The sequence below is a fragment of the Bos grunniens genome, chromosome 29 (genome assembly GCF_055505025.1).
Source record: "Bos grunniens cultivar Pamir isolate PY7600 chromosome 29, Bosgru_T2T1.0, whole genome shotgun sequence".
Taxonomy (NCBI): domain Eukaryota; kingdom Metazoa; phylum Chordata; class Mammalia; order Artiodactyla; family Bovidae; genus Bos; species Bos grunniens.
The window spans coordinates 25,047,346-25,067,903 of record NC_141193.1 but is presented as its reverse complement, the minus strand read 5'-3'; the positions used below and the strand labels follow the sequence as shown (position 1 = coordinate 25,067,903).

At 38.4% G+C, this 20,558-nt stretch overlaps 1 protein-coding gene across 9 annotated transcripts in view; it reads left to right on the top strand.

Annotated features, from left to right (window-relative positions):
- UEVLD (UEV and lactate/malate dehyrogenase domains) overlaps positions 1-20,558 on the top strand; it is a 54,937-nt gene that overhangs the window by 20,267 nt on the left and 14,112 nt on the right. For 3 of the 9 annotated variants that reach the window (XM_086385134.1, XM_086385127.1, XM_086385128.1), the window contains 5 exons: positions 804-967; positions 6,958-7,093; positions 7,797-7,915; positions 12,302-12,404; positions 19,651-19,821. In XM_086385134.1, the coding sequence (XP_086241260.1) occupies positions 804-967; positions 6,958-7,093; positions 7,797-7,915; positions 12,302-12,404; positions 19,651-19,821 (693 nt within the window). Of the gene's footprint in view, positions 1-803; positions 968-6,957; positions 7,094-7,363; positions 7,483-7,796; positions 7,916-12,301; positions 12,405-19,650; positions 19,822-20,558 lie in introns of those variants that run through there. The other 6 variants (XM_086385130.1, XM_086385131.1, XR_015157984.1 and 3 more) reach the window with 5 other exon arrangements.

Genomic DNA, 20,558 nt, shown 5'->3' with positions numbered 1-20,558 from the left:
GCTCCGGGAGTTGGGGATGGACAGGGAGGCCTGGCGTCCTGCAGTCCATGGGGTTGCAAAGAGTCAGACACGACTGAATGACTGAACTGAACTGAAATGAGGCATGATGTACATGGTTATATAGCATGTTACATGGTACATGTACATGGAGGAGCTTTCACTTTGATTCCTATCTCTGTGCACTAAAATTTAAGAGCCACTGAACAAGGTGACTGTTATGGTTATTTTCAGCTCTGAGTTTTGTGTATCTAACCCAGCTTGTATATTACAGTATCTTTAATTAATGAGCACCTTGAGGGCTAGTCTCAAATTCATCTTTCATTTATTCATTCATTCATTATTTATTTATATAAGAAACTTTTATTGAGCATCCAATGTGTTAGGCACTGTAGTAGGGAACATGGAAATGAATAATATATAGTCGCCTCTAGACATTTTTAGTGTTAAAGGGGAAATAGACTTGTAGACAAATAACTTGGGTGGAGCAAAGAATGTTACATAGAGAAAAAGTTGTATCCCATACTCCTAGTATAATAGGTCCTATAAATATTTACTGGATTGAATTGAATAAGCTGGCCATTGTCTTGATTAATTTTCCTCAAATGTTATGCTGGTCCTTTAATGGAAACGTATTTCCGACGTGAATGTGGATGAATATCGGGAAATAGGCCTCAGTTTACATAAAGCCTTTACCTATATATTTGACTAGACTTGTGTCTTAAAATGCCACGTAGCTATACCGTAAATGTAACATGTGTGCTTTTCATTATTGTTTGAAGATGTGTTTGTTTTGTCTCAAATAGGTAATACATATAACATACCTATTCGTTTGTGGATTTTGGATTCTCACCCTTTTGCTCCCCCCATTTGCTTCTTAAAACCAACTGCAAATATGGGAATCTTAGTTGGAAAGCATGTGGATGCTCAAGGCAGAATATACTTGCCCTATCTCCAAAACTGGAGCCATGTAAGATCAATTTGGATTTTCTTTTGAAAATTTTTATTTTTCTGAATGTTTATCTTTGATACTGATGGTACAAATAAGTTACTGAATTTTCTTTCAGTGATATTCTTCTTTTGGTCTTGAAAAATAATTTGAAATTGAACTCCCTGGGGGTCACCCAAGTCCCAGCACCCTGGTGACAGCAGCCTGCTTGAATCTGCTCTCTCCAAGTCTGGGAGCCAACCATTGTTTACTCCCTGTCTTTTTACAGTAGTTTGCTGTTTGATAAAGCAAATGAAGAACTATTAGCAAAATATTGAGGCATTATTTCCTAGTTCCTCCCTTGTAAAGATTCTTGTGTAATAGGTATATTTATTTGTAGCTTTGCCTGTTTTTAACCTTTATGTAAATTTAATCATATTGTGTATAATCTTCTATTACATGCCTTGTTTTAACTGAGTGTTAAGTTTTAAAAATTCACCCCGATGATTCATGAAACTAGTTTATATCTTTTATAAGCCCTCACAAGGACTTCCCTGGAGTCCGGTGGGTAAGACTCCAAGCTTCCACTGCAGGGAGCACAGTTTCAGGGCACTAATCCTGCGTGCCATGGGACACAGCCAAATAAATAGATAAATCAAAGTAAAAAAATAAAAAAATATGGCCTAGGTTTAAAACACAAAACAAAAAGAAACCCTCAGATTACGCATTCTACATATTTCATCTATCATTATATTGAGCGTTTTTCCATATTAGACAGTATTTTCAAAACACATGGTTTTTAAATGGTTGCCTGATGATCCAGCATTAGGATATTGCATGATATATTTGTAGATTGCTTTGTTAGAAATTTAATGATGAGCATCCTTAAATATAAATATTTGTAAATATAAAATGTTTGTATATCTTATAAATCTTTAATAATTTTCTAATGATAAATCTCTAGGAATGGAATTATTGGATCAAAGTTTTAAAATGTTTTGAAGGCTATTCTTATATTTTCCTAAATTGGCTTCCAAGAAGTAGACACAATCTGTGATTCTGCCATTTATAGAAATCAGCGAAGGAGGGTATCTGGTTTATAGCACCCTTGCTCTAAAGGGTGCTGTAAAAGAAGGCATTATCTTTAAAACAAAACAAGCTTTGGCTTATCCCTATGGTTCATTTATTATTATTACTATTTATTATGGATACAGAATATGCTCTCAGTTTTGTAAGTAAAACTTTTATGAAAAGAATTTATAATATATTTGTATATACTGAGAAAGTTGTAGGACAGGGATATCAGAGAGGAGTGAGGTTGAAGTATAGGGTGGTGGTAGAATTATCATTTCTTATTTTGTATATGTACTGTAAAAGGGTGTGCAACTGTGGATGCATTTCACTTTGTTTTACGGTTTTCTGTATTTTTCATAGAAAGAAAACTTCTAAAAAGAAGGAAGAAAAAGAGTAAGAAAAGGAAAAGATTCACACCAAATTGTCAGTAGTGGAGTTTAGATGGGGAGTTTACTTGATGAACTTGTAGATTATTTGTGTTGCTTGGTGATTTAAATAATAAAATTACCAGTTAAATGTGATGAATTCAGTTCAGTTCAGTTGCTCAGTTGTGTCTGCCCCTTTGCAACCCCATGGACTGCAGCATGCCAGGCTTCCCTGTCTATCACCAACTCCTGGAGCTTGCTCACACTCGTGTCCCTTGAGTCGGTGATGCCATCCAAACCATCTTATCCTCTATCGGCCCCTTCTCCTCCTGCCTTCAGTCTTTCCCAGCATCAGGGTCTTTTCCAATGAGTCAGTTCTTTGCATCAGGTGGCCAAAGTATTGGAGTTTCAGCTTCAACATCAGTCCTTCCAATGAATATTCAGGACTGATTTCCTTTAGGATGGACTTGGATCTCCTTGCAGTCCAAGTGACTTTCAAGAGTCTTCTCCAACACCACAGTTCAAAAGCATCAGTTCTTGGCACTCAGCTTTCTTTATGGTCCAACTCTCACATCCATACATGGCTACTGGAAAAACCATAGCCTTGACTAGATGGACCTTTGTTGGCAAAGTAATGTCTCTGCTTTTTAATATGCCGTCTAGGTTGGTCATAGCTTTTCTTCCAAGCAGCAAGCGTCTTTTAATTTCTTGGCTGCAATCACCATCTGGAGTGATTTGGGACCCCCCCAAAATAAAGTCTCTCACTGTTTCCATTGTTTCCCCATCTCTTTGCCATGAAGTGATGGGACCAGATGCCATGATATTAGTTTTCTGAATGTTGAGTTTTAGGCCAGCTTTTTCTATCTTCTCTTTTACATTCATCAAGAGGCTCTTTAGTTCTTCTTTACTTTCTGCCATAAGGGTGGTGTCATCTGCGTATCTGAGGTTATTGATATTTCTCCCGGTAATCTTGGTTCCAGATTCTGCTTCATCCAGCCTGGCATTTCTCATGATGTACTCTGCATATAAGTTAAATAAGCAGGGTGACAATATACAGCCTTGATTTGGAACCAGTCTGTTTTTCCATGTCCAGTTGTAACTTGCCTCTTGACCTGCATATAGACTTCTCTGGAGGTAGGTAAGGTGGTCTGGTATTCCCATCTCTTTAAGAATTTTTCAGTTTGTTTTGATCCACACAATCAAAGGTTTTGGCCTAGTCAATAAAGCAGAAGTAGATGTTTTCCCGGAACTCTCTTGCTTTTTTGATGATCCAACGGATGTTGGCAATCTGATCCCTGGTTCCTCTGCCTTTTCTAAATCCAGCTTGAATGTCTGGAAGTTCTCGTTTTATGTACTGTTGAAGCCTGGCTTGGAGAATTTTGAACATTACTTTGCTAGTGTGTGAGATGAGTGCAGTTATGGGGTAGTTTGAGCATTCTCTGGCATTGCCTTTCTTTGGGATTGGAATGAAAACTGACCTTTTCCAGTCCTGTGGCCACTGCTGAGTTTTCCAAATTTGCTGGCATATTGAGTGCAGTACTTTCACAGCATCATCTTTTAGGATTTGAAATAGCTCAACTGGAATTGCATCACCTCCACTAGCTTTGTTCGTAGTGATGCTTCCTAAGGCCCATTTGACTTTGCATTCCAGGTTGTCTGGCTGGCTCTAGGTGAGTGATCACACCATCGTGGTATTGTGGGTCATGAAGATCTTTTTTGTACAGTTCTGTGTATTCTTGCCCTCTCTTCTTAATATCTTCTGCTTCTGTTAGGTCCATACCATTTCTGTCCTTTATTGTGCCCATCTTTGCATGAAATATTCTCTTGTTATCTCTCATTTTCTTGAAGAGATAGTCTTTCTTATGTCTAGTTTTTCCCATTCTATTTTTTTCCTTTATTTCTTTGCATTGATCATTGAGGAAGGCTTTCTTATCTCTTCTTGCTATTCTTTGGAGCTCTGAATTCAGATGCTTATATCTTTCCTTTGCCTTTGGCTTCTCTTCTTTTCTCAGCTATTTGTAAGGCCTCCTCAGAGAACCATTTTGCCTTTTGTGTTTCTTTTTCTTGGGGATGGTCTTGATAATTGCCTCCTGTGCAGTGTCATGAACCCCCATCCATAGTTCTTCAGGCACTCTGTCTATTAGATCTGATTCCTTGAATCTATTTGTCACTTCCACTGTATAATCGTAAGGGATTTGATTGAGGTCATACCTGAATGGTCTAGTGGTTTTCCCTAGGGCATGATAAAAATTTGTTAGTTGGAAGAACAAAATTGATGTCTTAACCTTAATGCTTAGTTTTTTGGTTACTTGAGAAATTGGAATCTTATCATGTATTTATTTATCATGTATGTTTCTTCATTTTTGAATTGCCTATCTCCTTCATCCATTTTTACTCTTTTAAACAAAAAACTTTTTTTTTTTTTTTACATCTGTGCCCTGTTGTGTGAACTTATATTCCCTATTTCATCTTTCTGGTTTACTTTGGCATCTCTTCTCATAGTTTGTTTAATAAATACTCAGAGGTAGTTCTAAAATCTAGTCAAGGTTGTGCTTGGTTTCAGTTCAGACAGTGTTAATTTCACTTTACTCTTCTGAACCTCTTTATTATAAGCCAAAACTAGTCTTACATTATTTAAATGGCCCTATTTAGAAGAGTTACATTTAGGGGGAATGGAGGGATAAATTAGGGGTTTGGGATGAACAGATACACACTACTATATATAAAATACATAGAGACTTCCCTGGTGGTCCGGTGGTTAAGACTCTGCGCTTCCAATGCAGGGTCAGGGAATTAAGATCCTACATATAGTGCTGTGTGGCCAAAAAATAAAAATAGGTTAAAAAGATCTACGGGATAGCACAGAGAACTATATTCAATATCCTTTTTTTAATGTTTATTTATTTATTCATTTTTGGCTGTGCTGGGTCTTCCTTAATACAGCGGTACTCTCTAGCTGCAGGGCCCGAGCTTCTCGTTGCGGCACCTTCTCCTGGTGCGCACGCAGCACAGGCGCGAGAGCGCACGGACTTCGGTAGTTGTGTAACGTGGCTAGTACTTGCAGCTCCCGGGCTCTAGAGCACAGGCTTAACAGTTGTAACGCATGTGCTCAGTTGCTCCATGGCATGTGGGGTGTTAGCAGATCAGGGCTCGAATCTGTGTCTCCTGCATCGGCAGGCAGATTCTTTACCACTGAGCCACCAGGAAAGCCCTATATTTCAATATCTTGTAATAAGCTATAATGAAAGGCATCTGGAAGAGACTAGATAGATAGATATACTTATGTCTATAATCTATCTGTATATCTATATCTCATTCACTCTGCTGTATACCTGAAACTAACACCACATTGTAAATCAGCTATATTTCACTTCAAAAAAGTATGAGTTATGATTTAAAAAGTACTGCATTAAGTCCCACATGCAGTTTAAATTGTATAGTATTAATATGATTGTATAGTGTTTTGGAGCTAGAAGGAATCTGGAGGTCACTTAGGCTAAGGATTGCAGACATTTTCCCCAAGAGAGTCAGTGTGCAGCAGTAGGCCTACGGAATTTTGTTTGAACAGCAAAGAGGTTTTGTTTTGCTTTGTTTTGTTATGTTCTTAATATAAATTTAAGTGACTGTACATGTACTCTTTCCAATTTGCCACAGTGACCATCTCCCCAAATTTTCTTACACTTGACAACTTCACATATTATATTATCTGCTTGGTCTTTAAAAGTATTTAAGTGTTTTTATTCTAATGGCTTCTTTGTCTTTATAAAGAGTGAAACTCAGATCGAAGAATTAAGCAATTTTTAAAATGAGCAAACCACTTTAAGTATTCCTTATAATAATAATAAACATATATTTTACACTCAAAACAATTTGCATACATTAGCTCATTTGTTTCTCATATTTATTGGAATTTATTATTCACATTATATTACTAATAATACTGAACCTCAGAGAGGTTAAGTGCATTTCATTAAGGTTGTTTTACCAGTTCAAATAAGCAGTAATGGATTAGATAAGTATTTTATGAGCAGTAATTTTCTTATTTGATAGTGGCTGTATAGGACAGTGTTTTGTTTTTTCATTTGGGAAATAAATGCTAAAGTATTTGGGGTGAAGGCGTGTTGTATCTTCAGTTTATTCTCAGTTGGTTCAGAAAATAGAGGAAAAGGCACTGAGAAAGCACATGAGATAAAATGTTAAAATTTGAGCAATCTGAGTGGAGAACATATGAAAATTCTTTGTACTATTCTTTTGCCAGCTTTTCTGTAAATCTGCAGTTATTTAAAAATAAAAAAATTTTAGGAGGGCAGATAGACAAGACTGTTCCCACATACAGGTACTCTACTACTAAACACATTTATACTGTTGTTGCAATTTTTGGAGATGTTTTAACACTTCTCCCTGTATTTTTTAATTTAAAAGAATTAAGTTTTCCAGTTAAAAGTACTATGTAATTTTTGTATGGGTTTGTATGGGTTTTCAAAAAATGAGAGCATTAATATTCTTTCGGCTAACTCTGACAGTGTATAGATTAATAAGGTGGTATTCCTTAGCAAAATCTCTGCATAACTTTTCCCTTTGTGTGTTCTGTAGCCTAAATCTGTCATTGTTGGATTAATTAAAGAAATGATTGCCAAATTTCAAGACGAACTTCCCCTGTGTTCTCTTTCATCATCTGACGAGGCACGGCAGGTAGACTTGCTAGCCTATATTGCAAAAATCACTGAAGGTTTGTATTTCTGTTAATAATAGCGTTATGAGTTTACAGTTTCTCACTAATATCCTTTATTCTCTGCTATTTGATTTCTGTAAATAAATACATACTTGTGTATATACATAATTGTGTTGGATCAAAAAATTCCTATATATTTATCATAAGGTTTACCATATAGTTCCAATGAATATGGCTTCTTAAAATGTAAAAGATTACTTTTATTCTGACAGATAAAATAGTTTGTTTTGTTCAAAACCACTTGATATATATTAATGATCCCAAACCTTTTTCATTATATGTGTACGTAGCTTTTTGCCTCGTTCAGTATATTGGACCAGAGAATCTGTGATTCTCATTGTTTTTCATTGAAGACAAAGGAAAATAACCATGCTTGCAACAATTTAGTAAGTTTTAAACATTTTTTTGCATTGTAGACTAGAGCAGGAAGAGTCACAATGTTTTTCAAAATTAGGAAATCTTATTTTTTTCAAGCTTAGAAAGACCTTTTCTTTTTAAAGTGGTAGCCTCTGCGTAAAGTATTTAATATGAGATTCCTGTCTTCCTTGCGTTTCATTTGTTCAAAAATATTTTTGAATGCCTGTATGGAATGCCTAGTACCATCTTTTCTGTCCAAGTTATTAAAGTTTGGGTTTATTTTAAATGCTAAAAAGACTTTTGATATTATTTTTAAATTATGATAATCTGCTTTTCTTTTTAGGTGTCTCAGATATAAATTCAAAGAACTGGGCAAATCGTGAGAATAAAACAGTCAATAAAATTACCGTGGTTGGAGGTGGAGAACTGGGAATTGCCTGCACACTAGCAATTTCAGCCAAAGTACGTAAGCATAGTGGTTATAAATACACGTCATATTGCTACACTTTTAGGCAGTTTCTGTTTTAACACACAAGAAATAATAGCTTCATTTTGTCATGTGGGAAAACCTCATTTTGCCTTAAAATATATTTAGTAAGTTGACAAAAAAACAGCTGAAAGCTCTCATTAGTAATGTTGTTTCATAATTAGTAGTTAGACGTGGACTAGGCTTTGAAAACCTGGTTTGAACAATGGGCTCATCATCCTAATCCAAGGGAACCTCAGGTTGACACTCATCTGACTTAGTCACAAATGCTTTTGTGTTTTCTGAGTCATGCTGCTTTAATTAAACTCTATTTAATATAATACTTAATTTAGCTCTTTCCAACATTAACATTTTCTTAAATTGCCTTTTCTTGAAAGTGTAATTACTCCACTTTCTTTTAGGATCATAGTTCCTGATTTGATATTTTACAGTGGTCTGAAATTTGTCTATTTTTTCATCAATCCTTTTTTACTGGATCTTTTCTATATAAATTATGTTTAGAAAGGCTTAAATCTCCCTCCAGGGAAGTTGAAAAGACCCTCCCCAGCCCAGTATCCCCAGTGTCGTGGTAATAGCATGTCTGTGGCATTTGAGCAATGTAGCCCAAAATAGACTGGCTCTCCCTTGATGTATTTGTTTGGTAGCTGGTATTTGAGTTTCTGTTCTATTAAAATTTGATTGATTGACATGTAAATTCGTCTCTTTCTATTTAAGATTCACTTATGTCTTGGAGGTAGGTTCTACTTAAGCAAAGAGTGAAATTGTATCCAGGGCACTAGAAGATTTTAAAAGCTGACTATTCAGGACAATATATGCTAACTTGTAGCACATTATAGTTTCATTTCCTCCATCCTCCATTTGAATGCACTCCTCTTCTTAATTGGAATTTGAAATGTTTGCAGATCTTTTGTTACTAAATAGAGTATTTCTATAAACATTGCCTTAGAAGTTGCTTATTTTCTTGTCTGAATTTTCTTTTAGGTGTACAGAATCTCAGAAGTAGTACTGTGAATCAGAGGGCATGAATAGTTCTTATGGCACTTACTATATATTGCTAGATTGCTCTTCAGACAGGCAGAAGTAATTTATGCTGCTAATAACAATGTACACATCAACCTCATTTTGGTATCCCTAACAGTACTGAGTTTTATCGATTTTACTTGCTTTTGCTAAGTGTCGGAAAAGGCAGTGGCACCCTACTCCAGTACTCTTGCCTGGAAAATCCCATGGACGAAGGAGCCTGGTGGGCTGCAGTCCATGGGGTCTCTAAGAGTCGGACACGATTAAGCGACTTCACTTTCACGCATTGGAGAAGGAAATGGCAACCCACTCCAGTGTTCTTGCCTGGAGAATCCCAGGGATGGGGGAGCCTGGTGGGCTGCCGTCTATGGGGTCACACAGAGTTGGACATGACTGAGGCGAGTTAGCAGCAGCAACAACAGTACTGAGTTGAGTACTGTTTTATTGATTTTATTTGCATTTGGTAAGTGTTTAAGAGTTTTATCGATTTTATTTGCATTTGGTAAGTGTAGTAAGTGGGCTTCTCTGGTAGCTCAGCTGATAAAGAATCCTCCTGCAATGCAGGAGACTCTGGTTTGATTCCTGGGTCAGGAAGATCCCCTGGAGAAGGGATAGGCTACCCTATTCTTGGGCTTACCTGGTGGCTCAGATGGTAAAGAATCCACCTGCAATGCAAGAGACCTGGGTCCGATCCCTGCATGGGGAAGATCCCTGGAGGAGGGCATGGCAACCCACTCTAGTATTCTTGCCTGGAGAATCCCCATGGACAGAGGAGCCTGGCAGGCTGCAGTCCATGGGATTGCAAAGAACTGGACATGACTGAGCGACTCAGGACAGCACAGCACAGCACAAGAAGGCCCCTTAAAGTCATATTAAATGGTTAGAAGTCTCACTGTCAGTATTTGTCTGTGAACTGTCTAGATGGAAAGTTTTTTTCTGTTTTTCCTTTTAAACATTAGTATTCTGAGGAATTCCCTGGCATGCCAGTGGTTAAGACTCTGCACTTCCAATGCAGAGGTATGAGTTTGATCCTTGGTTGGGGAACAAAGATCCCACATGCCCATGCGGCCCAAAAAAAGCAAAACAAAAGGAAAAAAAGTTAATATTTTGATACGAGGTACAGTATTCAAATAGTGCAACAATATTCCACTAGTGCAGTAGTAGTCATAATAATGGCAGTCGTTGTAATGATGGTCACAGCAATAACTCACCTTTACTAAATGTTTGCTAGGTACCAGGCACTCACCTAAACACTTGATTCATTTTTGCAACAACCTTATGGCTTAGGTACTGTCATTACTGTCGTTTGACAAGTGGAGAAACCAGGGCATAGGGAGGTTACCCAATTTGCCCCAAATCATACTGTTAATAAAAGGAGCCAGGGTTTGAGGCTGGCATTCTGTTTATGGATCCTGTATTCTAGATCCTTACTACCCAATGTGTGGCGTTGGCATCATCTGAGATCTTATTAGAAATGCCTAATCTCAGGCCCTGTTCCAGATCTGCAGTTTAAAAGTATCCCTCATGATCAGTGTGCTTCACTGATGTATTAAATGATGACCTCTTTCTTAAAGGTTGAGAAGCTCTAAGTTAGGAGAGATGCCCAGGTCCTTTACTTTTTGGAAAAAGAACTCTCACAAAGGTAAATTGACTCTCAGGAGTTTCTGTGCCGTCATGAACAGTCAGCCCACCATGGCTCCCAGGGAGCTGTCTACTGCATGTGGAGTAGTTTCCATGAGATCTCTGGGAGAGAAAACTGCATGATAATTGGTTCTGTTTTAGCTCTATGTCTATTATCTGTTTTCTTTAGAGAAACTTGGCATTAATGTTGACTTTCATGCTAGAAATGACCAAATGGTGCTAAAATAACCAAATGCTAAATGACCAATGGTGCTAAAATAGACCAAAAAAACACTCTAGATTCTTTAGAATGGGAAGTTATGAAAACAAACTCAAAAACAACAGCAAATATATTGAGTGTACTGTGTCATCTTTATTACTCATTATCCCATCCAAAGAAACCTGCAATTTGAGACTTTCTATTTAAACCCTTTTCAGTTCAGTTCAGTTCAGTCGCTCAGTCATGTCCGACTCTTTGTGACCCCATGAATTGCAGCATGCCAGGCCTCCCTGTCCATCACCAACTCCCGGAGTTCACTCAGACTCATGTCCATCGAGTCAGTGATGCCATCCAGCCATCTCATCCTCTGTCATCCCCTTCTCCTCCTGCCCCCAATCCCTCCCAGCATCAGAGTCTTTTCCAGTGAGTCAGCTCTTCGCATGAGGTGGCCAGAGTACTGGAGTTTCAGCTTCAGCATCATTCCCTCCAAAGAAATCCCAGATGGCTGCGATCCAAAAGTCTACAAATAATAAATGCTGGAGAGGGTGTGGAGAAAAGGGAACCCTCTTACACTGTTGGTGGGAATGCAAACTAGTACAGCCACTATGGAGAACAGTGTGGAGATTCCTTAAAAAACTGGAAATAGAACTGCCTTATGATCCAGCAATCCCACTGCTGGGCATACACACTGAGGAAACCAGAAGGGAAAGAGACACGTGTACCCCAATGTACATCGCAGCACTGTTTATAATAGCCAGGACATGGAAGCAACCTAGATGTCCATCAGCAGATGAATGGATAAGAAAGCTGTGGTACATATACACAATGGAGTATTACTCAGCCATTAAAAAGAATACATTTGAATCAGTTCTAATGAGGTGGATGAAACTGGAGCCTATTATACAGAGTGAAGTAAGCCAGAAGGAAAAACACCAATACAGTATACTAACGCATATATATGGAATTTAGAAAGATGGTAACGATAACCCTGTATACGAGACAGCAAAAGAAACACTGAAAAAAAAAAAAAAAAAAAATCCCAGGGCTGATCTCCTTCAGAACACGGTTTTTGGTTAAGTCAAAGGATCACATCATTCAAGTGCATGATACTGCTTTCCTGCTTGCATACCCCTTTTGTTGCTGCTGTGTTACTTCCTTCATGAGAGAGTCGTAAGGCCTATGTGTGTTTTTCTGTGGGCTTCCCAGGTGGTGCAGTGGCAAGGAATCTGCCTGCCAATGCGGGAGATGCAACAGCTCAAGGTCAGGAAGATCCCCTAGAGTAGGAAATGGCAACTTGTTCCAGTATTCTTACCTGAAAAATTCCATGGACAGAGAAGCCTGGTGGGCTACAGTCCATGGCATCACAAAGAGTTGGACACAACTGAGGACCTGAGTAGACACACACACACACACTCTTTAGCTGTCATCTCTGAATAAATTTCAACTGAGTAACTGAGCATGTTCAGTGTAATACTGTTCTTTTTCTTTTTGCACTGTCCAGGGCATTGCAGACAAACTGGTCCTTTTAGACTTCTCAGAAGGGACTAAAGGAGGGATGATGGACCTTGACATCTTCAACCTGCCTAATGTGGAGATCAGCAAAGGTCTGGCTATTCTGCTTCAAAGATTTGTGCCTTGTTCGCCTCTGTATTTGAGTCAGTTTTTCTGTACGTTATTTTAGGGCAGTTTCAGGTTCAGGGTGCTGTTGGACAGAAGGTACAGAGGTTTTTTTCTGTGTACCTCCTGCCTTGTACATGCATAGGCTCTGCATTGTCAACATCCCCTACTTGAGTAGTACAATTGACAGACCTCCGTGGACACATGATTATCATCTAAAGTCCATAGTTTGCATTAGGATTCACTCTTCTCTGTGTATTCTATGAATGTGGACAAATCAAACATGTATTTACCATTATAGTATCAACCAGTATTTCACTGCCCTAAAAAGTCTCTGTGTTCTGCCTGGAGTCCTAGAATTTTAATGCTGAAGGCATCTTGAAGATCACTTAGTCCAAGTCCCTCAGTTTACATATTAGGGAAACTAAGATTCATATAAATTAAGGGACTTACCTTAAGTCATAGAGAGATTACAACTAATGATGTTAATAAGAGATAAGCAGATAACATTTGTATTGGTTGGAAAGATTTATTCTTGGTATCTGACTCACACCTTAGTATTAATTATTTTCTCTAAATGCTTCCTTTTTCATAATACATTGGTTAACAACACTGTTTTTAGAGTTAGACAGATTAGGCTTTGCATACTAGTTTTGCCATTTGCCAGATTATATAACTTCTCAAAGTTCAATCTTATTATCTGTAAAATGGGAATTAATATATACCTCTTGGTATATAATGAAGTGCTATATATAGCAACTCCTTACTTGGTGGCAAGCACCAAACCCTATGTATATTACATACATTGTTAAATAGATGCAAATCTTTTGAATTAAAAAATTTTTTAAAAAATTGAATTCACATTGATTTCACTAAAAATATATTGTTAAAGTGAATTTTAACAGGAACAAAAAGAGAATTTATATCATTAACAAATGAAATTTAAAATGTTAAAAAGTAATTTTTATTTCTTCTTTTTAACTCAAAAGATTTGCATCTATTTAACAATGTATGTAATATATTAGTATAGACACATATATATGTAGGTGAATATAAATATGATTGGGGATTAAAATTACTTTATTATCAGGGATACATCATCAAAAAAACTGGAAGACCATTGAACTAGAGAATGTTTAGTCTCAGAAACCAGGTTATAGCTATGGTCAGTCAGGTTGTAATATGTTATAGTTGCTTAGCTTTCCTTTGCCTTTCCTTACGCAGGTCTCCAGTATTCTTAACCATATTTTCCAAGTGAAATAATGAGACATATGATTTCACACGCCTGAATGTACTAAGAACCACAGTGGATCAGAAAAGTTGAAATTGTACCTATAGGTTATAAACATTGGATATAGTAGTTGTGGCAAGTCTCTTGATCCCTGTAGGATACAAAGCATTTATTTTCCTTCTCTGGAAAGAGTACAATAGTTGCCTTAATGATCATTTTGTAGGATCCTTTGGGGAGCTGAGTATTCTCTTGTGCCTGTCCTTTCTAGGTACTGAAGTTCTTAAGGGACCTCTTAACCCTTCCAAATCTCTCCAGGAGAGACTGCTTAGTACATGGACCCTAGAGGTTATGGGGCCATTTAGGACCTGAGGAAATTGTTTCTTCCTGTGTGTCTCATTAACCATCAGTAACAATTGTTTCAGATAATTGAAAGACTACAATCCTTGGAGTAGATATATGGTGTTTGGTGCTGGCCACCAAGTAAGGAGTTTTGAATGAATGAGTACTATTTTGGGGTAACTTTTATGTTCCCCTTGTTAATTTTGATTGCATAGTCCTGATAACAATTTAATTACTATTATATGAAGTGATTTAATGTTACTAACATCTCAGATACCGTCTATGATATGGAAAAGCACATTAATAATTATTGTAAGCTGCAGATGGTGATTGCAGCCATGAAATTAAAAGACGCTTACTCCTAGGAAGGAAAGTTATGACCAACCTAGATAGCATATTGAAAAGCAGAGACATTACTTTGTCAACAAAGGTCCGTCTAGTCAAGGCTATGGTTTTTCCAGTGGTCATGTATGGATGTGAGAGTTGGACTGTGAAGAAAGCTGAGCGCCGAAGAATTGATGCTTTTGAACTGTGGTGTTGAAGACTTGAGAGTCCCTTGGACTGCAAGGAGATCCAACCAGTCCATTCTAAAGGAGATCAGTCCTGGGTGTTCTTTGGAAGGACTGATGCTAAAGCTGAAACTCCAATACTTTGGCCACCTCATGTGAAGAGTTGATTCATTGGAAAAGATCCTGATGCTGGAAGGGATTGGGGGCAGGAGGAGAAGGGGATGACAGAGGATGAGATAGCTGGATGGCGTCAACGACTTGATGGACATGAGTTTGAGTGAACTCCAGGAGTTGGTGATGGACTGGGAGGCCTGGCGTGCTGCGATTCATGGGGTTGCAAAGAGTCGGACACGACTGAGAGACTGAACTGAACTGAACTGAAGCTCATTTTGACATTTTACTAGTGCCCCATCATGACAGGCATTGATGATCATCCTAGAGTTGTACTTTGCTCCATTTGGATTTTTTAAAATAGCTGCTAAAATACTTTGGAGAAATATATACATATGTGTATATGATCCTGCAAATGTCCATACTATATATATGTAAACAAACAGTGTGTGCATAGACTAAATCTGGAGAAACACTGAGGGAACCATTAAAAGAGTAGTTGCTTTAGGAGTCATATTGGGGAAACTGGTTCTGCACTTGATTTTGCACTTGATATTTTTATCCCTTTTTTTTCCTATTGTGCTAACATACATGTACATAAATTTACATTAGTGACGGTCAGCACTTTCACAGTGCTGTGCAGCCATCACCACCGTCTAGTTCCAGAACATTTTCCTACCCCCGAAGGAAACCCACCATCCCTTAAGCAGTCACTCCCCTTTTTCCCCTCTGCCCAAGGCCCTGGCAGTCACCGGCCTGTTCTGTGGACCTGCCTTTAATGGAAGTACATAGCATGTGGCCTTTGTGCCTGGCCTTCTTCACTTAGCGCAGTGTTTTCAGGGTTCGTCCACATTGTAGTGTGTATCAGTGCACCCCTCCTGTTTATGGCTGAATAATGTTCTGTGGTGTGGATATGCCACATTTTATTTATCTGTTTATCAGTTGCTATACATTTGGGTTGCATCTTTTTGGTCTTGTGAGTAGTCCTGCTATGAGCATGTATGTACAAGTATTTGTTTGAACACCTCTTTTCAGTTCCTTTAGGGATGTCCCCAGAAGTGGAATTGCCAGAACATATGGCAATTCTGTGTTTAAGTTATTGATGAATTTATATTATCATTTTGAAGATCATTGTTAACAGCACATAGAGATCTAAATACTTATATTTCTTGAACAGCTTCTTAATAATACTCCATTGGATGAGTATCTTCTATTGGTAGACATTTAATTTTTTGTTTGTTTATTTTTTGGTGATTATAAATAATGCTACAGAGAACATTGTAATGTAAAAATCTCTATGTATTTCTCTACCCAGTAGGATAAACTAGAATTACTGGGTCAAAAGTTGTTTCTATTTATGTTAAGTAAAATTTTTCTTTAATTTTGGCTGTGCCTTGAGGCATTCAGGAAATTAGTTCCCAGACCAGGGATTCAGTGCTTACCCTCTGCAGTGGAAGCACAGAGTCCTAACCACTGGTCTACCAGGGAATTCATAAAAGGTGTTTTTTAAAATATATATTTTTGAGTTGTACTAATTTATACTCTCACCAGCAGTGTAAGAAGGTTCCTGTTTCCTTCTTGCTGATTTCTTTTATATTAAACAGAGCTAATAGAATAATTATCCTATGATATTATTTTGATTATGTCATTTCCTGGCTGATGACACTATTATGTTGGTCTCTTATCCCTTAATAATAATTACAGATGCCATGTTTTTTCAGGGAATCAGCAATATATTCTAGCTAATTTACATGTATTCATATCCCATTACTGCTCTTACTTTATTTTATAGTTTGCTCAGATTGTGGCTTTAGTCACACAGTAAGCAGCTGAGCTGGCATTTCAAATGAGTTTGTTACCAATTTCTTATGATTCACTCCAGAAATAAATAGTCTCTGGATACATAAGCAAAATGTGTGTATGGGTATGTCTGTGCCTAGAGAAAAAAATGTTCAGTAGTTGAATATTCGGAGAAGGCAATGGTACCCCACTCCAGTACTCTTGCCTGGAAAATCCCATGGGTGGAGAAGCCTGGTAGGCTGCAGTCCATGGGGTCGGTAAGACTCGGACACGACTGAGCGACTTCACTTTCACTTTTCACTTTCACGCATTGGAGAAGGAAATGGCAACCCACTCCAGTGTTCTTGCCTGGAGAATCCCAGGGACGGGGGAGCCTGGTGGGCTGCCGTCTCTGGGGTCGCACAGAGTCAGACATGACTGAAGTGACTTAGCAGTAGCAGTTGAATATTATAAGTTGTTGCTGACGACATAGGGAACAAAGTAAAATTTGCTCAATAGTCAGCGGGTTATAGGTTGATCTCTTGTGTGAGAATCACCCGTGTGGTTTTTAAACTTACAGAAGCCTGGTGTCCACCCCAGGCCTATGGAGAGAGTGAAAGGCTTTGAAGCAGGAAGCCTTTCTTGCATTTGGTACTGCTCTGTTTACTTCTGAGTCATCCTTGAGGGTGAGGGCATTTCCATCATTCGAAGTAGAGGAAGCTACAGGAGGAAAAGAAAAGAAAAGAAAAATCTTGGCAAGATCGGTTGGGGCCTGTCTTGGTTGTAGAGTCATAGTTCAACCGTTCACTGATATTTAATACTATGGACAAGCTCCCTTGTCCTTCCAGATATCAATTTCCTTCCATTTTATGAGAGTATAGGACTGAGTTTCAAAATATAGCATAATGTTTATCAGCACTCTGAAGCCAGATTGCCTGGGCTTGAATTCTGACTCTGCTATTTACTAGCTCTATAACTTTGAGCAAGTTAACTAAACTTCTCTATGCCTCAGACTCCTCACCTGTAAAATGGGGATGATATGGACCCCACAGTGTGTTGTGGATTACATTAAGTGAGTACATACATGTCAAGGTCTTAAAACAGTACCTGGCACATAGAAGTGGTATTGAAGTGTTAACTATATACCTTTCACTTCTAATGTCTTCCAGTACTGAGATTTAGACTCATCACCAGGTTTTTCGTATGAGCATTAGAATATAGGAATTAAGAATACTCATGAACAGACATAATTAAAATCTAGGACTTCAGTTTTTTGGATCTCTACCCCCATAATTGTGTCAGAATATCAACTGAAATTGGATAATGCATCTCACAGACACATAGCACATAGGTTCCCTTCTGCAACTTGTTTAGAAAAATGGCCTTAAGAGGCTTAATTAAGACTGTAAACCCTGGAATCTATTCATTGTCTCACTAGGATGCTAATAAAGATTTATACATGTTGACTGAACTGGTATCTCTCTATTACTTTATTATTTTTCTGCTGTTACTGATGCTGATAATTCTGGCCACTGTTTTGACATGCAGTTACTGCAAGACAATGCTTCCCTGGTGGCTCAGACAGTAAAGTGCTGCCTGCAATGCGGGAGACCTGGGTTTGATCCCTGGGTCGAGAAGATCCCCTGGAGAAGGAAATGGCAACCCACTCCAGTACACTTGCCTGGGAAACCCCATGGACAGAGGAGCCTGGTAGGCTACAGTCCATGGGGTCATAAAGAGTTGGACACGACTGAGCGACTTCAGTCTCAGTTTATTGCAAGACATACTGTGTTGTAGAGAGTAATGCAGTTGTGAAATCGCTTAAGTGTGCTTAAGGGTCAGAGGCATGAATTTTGAACAGCTTTTTCTACGTCATAACAGTTGCTTATATGTAAGTCCCATTCATTTCAGTTCAGTTCAGTTCAGTTGCTCAGTCGTGTCCAACTCTTTGCCACCCCATGAATTGGAGCACGCCAGGCCTCCTTGTCCATCACCAACTCCTGGAGTTCACTCAAACTCAGTCGATCGAGTCGGCAATGCCATCCAGCCATCTCATCCTCTGTTGTCCCCTTCTCCTCCTGCCCCCAATCCTTCCCACCATCAGAGTCTTTTCCAGTGAGTCAACTCTTCACATGAGGTGGCCAAAGTACTGGAGTTTGAGCTTTTGCATCATTCCTTCCAAAGAACATCCAGGGCTGATCTCCTTTAGAATGATCTCCTTCAGAATGGACTGGTTGGATCTCCTTGCAGTCCAAGGGACTCTCAAGAGTCTTCTCCAACACCACAGTTCAAAAGCATCAATTCTTCGGCGCTCAGCTTTCTTCACAGTCCAACTCTCACATCCATACATGACCACTGGAAAAACCATAGCCTTGACTAGACGGACCTTTGTTGGCAAAGTAATGTCTCTGCTTTTGAATATGCTATCTAGGTTGGTCATAACTTTCCTTCCAAGGAGTAAGCATCTTTTAATTTCATGGCTGCAATCACCATCTGCAGTGGTTTTGGAGCCCAGAAAAATAAAGTCTGACACTGTTTCCACTGTTTCTCCATCTATTTCCCCTGAAGTGGTGAGATCAGATGCCATGATCTTCATTTTCTGAATGTTGAGCTTTAAGCCAACTTTTTCACTCTCCTCTTTCACTTGAACCTAAAACCAAGATACTGGACTTCAGCGTAAGGAAAAGTAGAAAATGAGCCAACACTATTTAAAGATCTTCAAATCATTTTTTTCCTCTTTGGAGTAGAATCCTTAATAAATAAAGCAGATAGAAGCAGCACTGCACTGCTTGCAGAGGTCAAAGTAAATAGCATGAAGCTGTGCCTGCCAGCCATGTTTCTACTTTTTACTATTCCTGCATGGTCTCTGAGTCACTTTCAAGGAACTGTAGGACTCCTAAACTTAAGGTTAAAAATCAGTGATGTAAGTGATTATAGGTGCATTCTGCCTATAGCATATATTTATTTTTTCTAAAAAAAAGTGGGAATTATATAAAAACCCAAATCCCTCCCTGCTTGTAAAGTCTGGATCCTGTAATTTATTTTATCTTTTCTGCTCTTTCCTCCCTTGGGATACACTGTTGCTTCTAATTCTCTTTCTGGAGCAGATCTCAGCATTTTGTATCCTTCCTATGGAGACAGGGTTGATCTGGAGGCAACTGCTAAAAGCTGTGTAATTGTAGAAAAGAAAAACCTGATCATCATGAACAAGAACTTGGTTAAAACCTTTATCTTGAGCTCAGACTGTTTCTTTTTATTCATTAGATTTGTCTGCCTCTGCTCATTCCAAGGTGGTGATCTTCACAGTCAACTCTCTGGGTAGTTCTCAGTCCTACCTCGATGTGGTGCAGAGCAATGTGGACATGTTCAGAGCCCTTGTCCCTGCTCTGGGACATTATAGTCAGCACGCCATCCTGCTCGTTGCATCTCAACCAGGTATAAAGTTTTATTCTAAATGAATTTGATGGCCCAGTTCCTCAGTAGAATTGCCATTTCTCATAAAAGTCATAAAACAGGGTTGTAAAGGGACAGCTGGAGTCTTCAGTTAAATTGCTCTTTCGATGAACAAGGCAGTGCTTTCCACATCCTGTCAGCCAGTCACTACTACTGACTGGCATTAACTAGAAGGCTACAACTTACAATTTTTTATGCAATACTACTTTTAATATATTCCAGGTTGTTAGCCATGCCTTTCTCAGTGAGAAAACAGTTAAACGCCTAAGAGAAAGATGCAATATCTTATAGGAAGGGTCTTTTGTTAACTCTGAAGCGTCCTAAGATGCTAGTGAGCACACCAGAGTGGATTTTTAACATTAAAATTTTTATTTTAAATTGTTTCTCAAATTACTTGAGAAACTTTTTCAAAGGATTAGATGGTACTGGACTCAAATGGGTGAACAGATTTTTTTTTTTTTTAATGTTCCCACTAGAGGAGTATGATAGGCATTTCACTTGTTTTCTTACAGTAATTGATTGAAAGATGTTGGTTTTAAATTCCTGACACCTTTTTGGCACAGAATAAAAAAATGGTTGTGTTTTTGTTGATAATGCTGTACCACATGGTGGTGGTGTATGAGCCAGTGTTTTAATTTCAAGGTAGAAATTCACCTTAAGCTAGATGTAAAAGAGAACTTGATCAATGAAAAAATTTATCTTCTGGTTTTCTATACCCA